The 6,000-nt window shown below is 57.0% G+C and overlaps 1 protein-coding gene across 1 annotated transcript in view; it reads right to left on the bottom strand.

Moving 5' to 3' along the window:
- Positions 1-6,000, bottom strand: part of adck1 (aarF domain containing kinase 1) — a 71,459-nt gene that overhangs the window by 31,389 nt on the left and 34,070 nt on the right. The window contains 6 exon segments of the mRNA XM_030356056.1: positions 220-280; positions 282-319; positions 322-337; positions 3,131-3,270; positions 3,273-3,288; positions 4,374-4,532. Coding sequence (XP_030211916.1) covers positions 220-280; positions 282-319; positions 322-337; positions 3,131-3,270; positions 3,273-3,288; positions 4,374-4,532 — 430 coding nt within the window.

The raw sequence follows: 6,000 nt of genomic DNA, 5'->3' as shown, positions 1-6,000 counted from the left end.
CGTTGATGTACAGTCGGGGGGGGGGGGGGGGCACCTTGTTGACGTTGTGATGTACAGTGGGGGGGGGGGGGGGGGGGGTGCACCTTGTTGACGTTGATGTACAGTGAGTGAGGGGGGGGGAGGGGGGGGGGGGCACCTTGTTGACGTTGATTTACAGTGGGGGGGGGGGTGGGCACCTTGTTGACGTTGATGTACAGTGGGGGGGGGGGGGAGGGGCACCCTTGTTGACGTTGATGCCGTGGCGCCTCATGTAGTCGCGGTCGTTGACCTGCCCGCCCTCGGGCGAACTCCATGGTGAGGATCCTCTTGGTGGAGAGATCCAGTGGATCTGTGGGACCTGGGGGGGAGGGGGCACAGGGGAGAGGGAGGAGGAGGAGGGGGGGGGGGCACAGGGGAGAGGAAGGAGGAGGGGGAGGAGGAGGAGGAGGAGGGGGAGGGGGCACAGGGGAGAGGGAGGAGGAGGAGGAGGAGGAGGGGGGGGAGGAGGAGGAGGAGGAGGAGGAGGAGGAAGGAGGAGGATCATCAGGAGCAATGTGACAAACATATCATGGAGGAACGACAGGATTGACGTCTCGCTGTGGAGTCACGTGCAGCGGCAGGCAGAACCCCTCTGTGCGTGTGTATGTGTGTGTGTGTGTGTCTTTGTGTGTGTGTGTGTTGTGTGTGTGTCTGTCCATGTGCTCACATGGACATCTCTGGCTGTCGTGCACAGAGGGATGTTGGGAATTCATCACAGCTCTGGCGTCCCTCTGTTCCCACAGATAAGATGCTATCTGTGTTACGGTGTGTGTGTGTGTGTGTGTGTGTGTGTGTGTGTGTGTGTGTGTGTGTGTGTGTGTGTGTGTGTGTGTGTGTGTGTGTGTGTATATCCCCCTGCGATGGATCAATAGTTTAGTTAATCCTGACCACCTCCTATATTTTATAATACTAGTCATGTGATTTCCTCTTTGGTAAAGGCCGTGCATGAAGGCGTCTACGGTCTAAAGCTTAGGACAGCAGGCCTTCCTACGCCTGCCATGGACTGGTTATTGATCCATCTGATAACATTGAGTCGACTGGTTATTGATCCATCTGTTAACAGTGAGTCGACTGGTTATTGATCCATCTGATAACATTGAGTGGACTGGTTATTGATCCATCTGTTAACAGTGAGTCGACTGGTTATTGATCCATCTGATAACATTGAGTGGACTAGTTATTGATCCATCTGATAACATTGAGTGGACTGGTTATTGATCCATCTGTTAACATTGAGGGGACTGGTTATTGATCCATCTGTTAACATTGAGGGGACTGGTTATTGATCCATCTGTTAACATTGAGTGGACTGGTTATTGATCCATCTGATAACATTGAGTGGACTGGTTATTGATCCATCTGTTAACATTGAGTCGACTGGTTATTGATCCATCTGATAACATTGAGGGGACTGGTTATTGATCCATCTGTTAACATTGAGTCGACTGGTTGTTGAGCTGCTCTGTTCAGGGGGATTGGTCCAGCTCCCTCTCACCCTCACCCCCTCACCCTCAGCTGCGGGGGTGAATGAGCCGATAGAAGAGGGCCTGGCCTGGTGGTCCGGGTGCCCCCCTCCACAGCCCTGGAGAACACCAGCGCCTTGTTAATAGTTCATCTACCTGTGGGACCCTCTGGATAACAGCCAGCAGGAACATCTGTTAGTTCTTGGAACGGATTCCTTCTGGCGTTGGCAACCGGTGGCATTACCCCAAAAGGTGCCACGGGAATTCATCGGCTTTGATATTCATCATCATATTCTGAATATCTTTCTGTTTATCTTTGATTTTAAATAGTTATATTGTATTTGTTCAACTATTGACAAGAACCACCTTGCCATTATTGTCTACATAGACATGGCAGGTAGGGAAACGCTAACTAGTGGCTTGTACCCAGAGATCATCATCATCATCAAGACGCCATTAACATTTGAGGGGACTGGTTATTGATCCATCTAATAACATTGAGGGGACTGGTTATTGATCCATCTGTTAACATTGAGTGGACTGGTTATTGATCCATCTGTTAACATTGAGTGGACTGGTTATTGATCCATCTGATAACATTGAGTGGACTGGTTGTGGACGCCATCCACTGTAGTGCTCCGCTACCATGAGCCAATCAATCAATTGATCGAACAATTCAATTATATTGCACTTAAAGTGTTTCTGCATATTTCTTGGTGGATGTTACATGAATATCAGGTGCATGCACAGAATGAATTCACCCACCCAAAACCATGTCAAACCTCAGTTATGTTGTTTACATGACAAATAACATTGCATGTTTAGAAACCTGGTCACTGCCATTAACCAGGGGACAACCAGGGGACAACCAGGGGACAACCAGCTGACAACCAGCGGACAACCGGCGGACAACCAGGGGACAACCATGGGGACAACCAGGGGACAACCAGGGGACAACCAGCTGACAACCAGGGGACGATAAGCTGACAACCAGCTGACAACCAGGGGACAACCAGCTGACAACCAGGGGACAACCAGCTGACAACCAGGGGACAACCAGCTGACAACCAGGGGACAACCAGCTGACAACCAGCTGACAACCAGCGGACAACCAGGGGACAACCAGGGGACAACCAGGGACAACCAGCTGACAACCAGGGGACAACCAGGGGACAACCAGGGGACAACCGGCTGACAACCAGGGGACAACCAGCTGACAACCAGGGGACAACCAGGGGACAACCAGTGGACAACCAGCTGACAACCAGGGGGACAACCAGCGGACAACCAGGGGACAACCAGCTGACAACCAGGGGACAACCAGCTGACAACCAGGGGACAACCAGGGACAACCAGGGGACAACCAGGGGACAACCAGCGGACAACCAGCTGACAACCAGCTGACAATCAGCTGACAACCAGGGGACAACCAGGGGACAACCAGGGGACAACCAGGGGACAACCAGCGGACAACCAGCTGACAACCAGCTGACAACCAGGGGACAACCAGCTGACAACCAGGGGACAACCAGGGGACAACCAGCGGACAACCAGCTGACAACCAGCTGACAACCAGGGGACAACCAGGGGACAACCAGGGGACAACCAGGGGACAACCAGCTGAGTGTGCGTGATGTTTTTACTCCTACCTTAAGGAAGGAGAAGTGGGCGAGCATCTTGGCCACCTTCTCTGCGTTGCGTCCTTCGTTGAGGAAGTCCAGCTCCAGAGGCATGTTCTTCTTGGCCTCCTCCACCAACCACATGAAGGCAAAATCTGGGAAGAGCCATGGACTGCCCTCACCAACACCTTCAGGGATGTAGTTCAGTTAGGTAACACTGCAAATAGAGAAACAACTAAATTCATTTAGATAACGCTACAGTGCCAGTCCAACCTCTAGGCTGAGCATGTAGGATCATAAGGAGACGATGGGTCATCTATCTATTAAAGGTTGGACCAGCGGTGTTGGGGTGACGTCCCCTTCTGACGGTATTGGAGCGAGATCCCAGGCAGAGCCCGCTGGCCCCTCCCTTCTGTGTTTGGTGCTTCCAGTAAGAACGTTTCTTGACGGCCTCATGGTCCTCTAGTGGCGGACCATGAGGAACGGTCAGATGAGTGAGATCATTATGTTAGGGTCGGTCGGATGAGTGAGATCATTATGTTAGGGTCGGTCAGATGAGTGAGTCATTATGTTAGGGTCGGTCAGATGAGTGAGATCATTATGTTAGGGTCGGTCAGATGAGTGAGATCATTATGTGAGGGTCGGTCAGATGAGTGAGTCATTATGTTTTGGCCTGAATCGCTGATACAACCTTGAAGACATGATGCAGATAACCCTGGGAGGGGGGGCTCTGCTGGTCCAAGTGGACCTGGGGGGCTCTGACTGGTCCCAGTGGACCAGGGGGGGGGGCTCTGACTGGTCCCAGTGGACCTGGGGGGCTCTGACTGGTCCCAATGGACCAGGGGGGGGGCTCTGACTGGTCCCAATGGACCAGGGGGGGGGCTCTGACTGGTCCCAGTGGACCTGGGGGGCTCTGACTGGTCCCAGTGGACCAGGGGGGGGGGCTCTGACTGGTCCCAGTGGACCTGGGGGGCTCTGACTGGTCCCAGTGGACCTGGGGGGCTCTGACTGGTCCCAGTGGACCTGGGGGGCTCTGACTGGTCCCAATGGACCGGGGGGGGGCTCTGACTGGTCCCAGTGGACCTGGGGGGCTCTGACTGGTCCCAGTGGACCAGGGGGGGGGGCTCTGACTGGTCCCAGTGGACCTGGGGGGCTCTGACTGGTCCCAGTGGACCTGGGGGGCTCTGACTGGTCCCAGTGGACCTGGGGGCTCTGACTGGTCCCAGTGGACCTGGGGGGCTCTGACTGGTCCCAGTGGACCTGGGGGACTCACCTCCATGACCAGGATGTCCTTGGAGCTCTGCGACTGCACCTTGGGGTGCTGCACCTTCACGGCCACGATGCGCCCGTCGTGGAGGACGGCCCGGTGCACCTGGGCCAGCGAGGCCGCCCCCTGGGGGGTCTCCTCGAAGGACACGAAGAGCTCCGACATCTACAGGGGAGGGGGGCGAGAGAGGGGGCGAGAGGGGGGGCGAGAGAGAGAGAGTAAATCAGGAAAATAGAGCAACAGAGGGATGGATGGATTGGCGTAGGAAATCAGAAGAGTATCTGGGGCTTGACCCAGATACTAATCACTGACTCCAAGATAAACCTCAACCTCACACTGAGACAGAAAGGTGACGGCTTACAAACACTTACACACACACACACACACACACACACACACACACACACGTGCCAGTCAAGACGTGGAATGACCATGGGGTCGGCTGAGCAGATGGTGGGAGGGTGGGCGGGCCGGGCCGATGGCGATTGGGCAGCTTCTGGGGACAGGTACAGACAGTTACTGGCTGGGGACCAGAGTCTGTGGTGCACCCTGCCAGGGCAGAGGAGGGGCCAGGCAGAGCCATGGAGGGGCCAGGCAGAGGAGGGGCCAGGCAGAGGAGGGGCCAGGCAGAGCCCAGGAGGGGCCAGAGCAGAGGAGGGGCCAGAGCAGAGGAGGGGCCAGGCAGAGGAGGGGCCAGAGCAGAGGAGGGGCCAGGCAGAGGAGGGGCCAGAGCAGAGGAGGGGCCAGGCAGAGGAGGGGCCAGAGCAGAGGAGGGGATGGGCCAGGCAGAGGAGGGGCCAGGCAGAGGAGGGGCCAGGCAGAGGAGGGGCCAGGCAGAGGAGGGGCCAGGCAGAGGAGGGGAGGGGCCAGGCAGAGGAGGGGAGGGGCCAGACAGAGGAGGGGCCAGGCAGAGGAGGGGCCAGGCAGAGGAGGGGCCAGAGCAGAGAAGGGGCCAGGCAGAGGAGGGGCCAGGCAGAGCAGAGGAGGGGCCAGGCAGAGCAGAGGAGGGACCAGGCAGAGGAGGGGCCAGGCAGAGGAGGGGAGGGGCCAGGCAGAGGAGGGGAGGGGCCAGGCAGAGGAGGGGAGGGGCCATGCAGAGGAGGGGAGGGGCCAAGCGGAGGAGGGGAGGGGCCAGGCGGAGCCGAGGAGGGGCCAGGCAGAGGAGGGGCCAGGCAGAGGAGGGGCCAGGCAGAGGAGGGGCCAGGGGAGGGGCCAGGCAGAGGAGGGGCCAGGCAGAGGAGGGGCCAGGCAGAGGAGGGGCCAGGGGAGGGGCCAGGCAGAGGAGGGGCCAGGCAGAGGAGGGGCCAGGCAGAAACACTGCTGCCTCCCAGTCGTTCAGCAGTACAGAGCAGTCTGAGGCGGCCAGGGAGAGCAGCAGGGGGGCTCTGGGTGTACTGCCCCTCATCCACCAGACACAACGACACAGAACACATGGATGACCCGACCCCTTTGAGTGTGATCTGCTCGTTAAGGGGTGACAGCGGTTAGGCCGTATTGTTGTGACACCGACAGTAGTTTTAGGATTCAGTGTGTCCTACTGCACTGAGGAATGAACCCCAGTTTAGTAAAGATGGTTTAATATGTTGATGAGGTCAGGATGTGTTTCAGAACACGGAGGTAATCGGGGGGCTCA

This window comes from Gadus morhua, chromosome 5 (genome assembly GCF_902167405.1).
Source record: "Gadus morhua chromosome 5, gadMor3.0, whole genome shotgun sequence".
Taxonomy (NCBI): domain Eukaryota; kingdom Metazoa; phylum Chordata; class Actinopteri; order Gadiformes; family Gadidae; genus Gadus; species Gadus morhua.
This window is presented reverse-complemented; position numbering and strand designations above follow the sequence as displayed.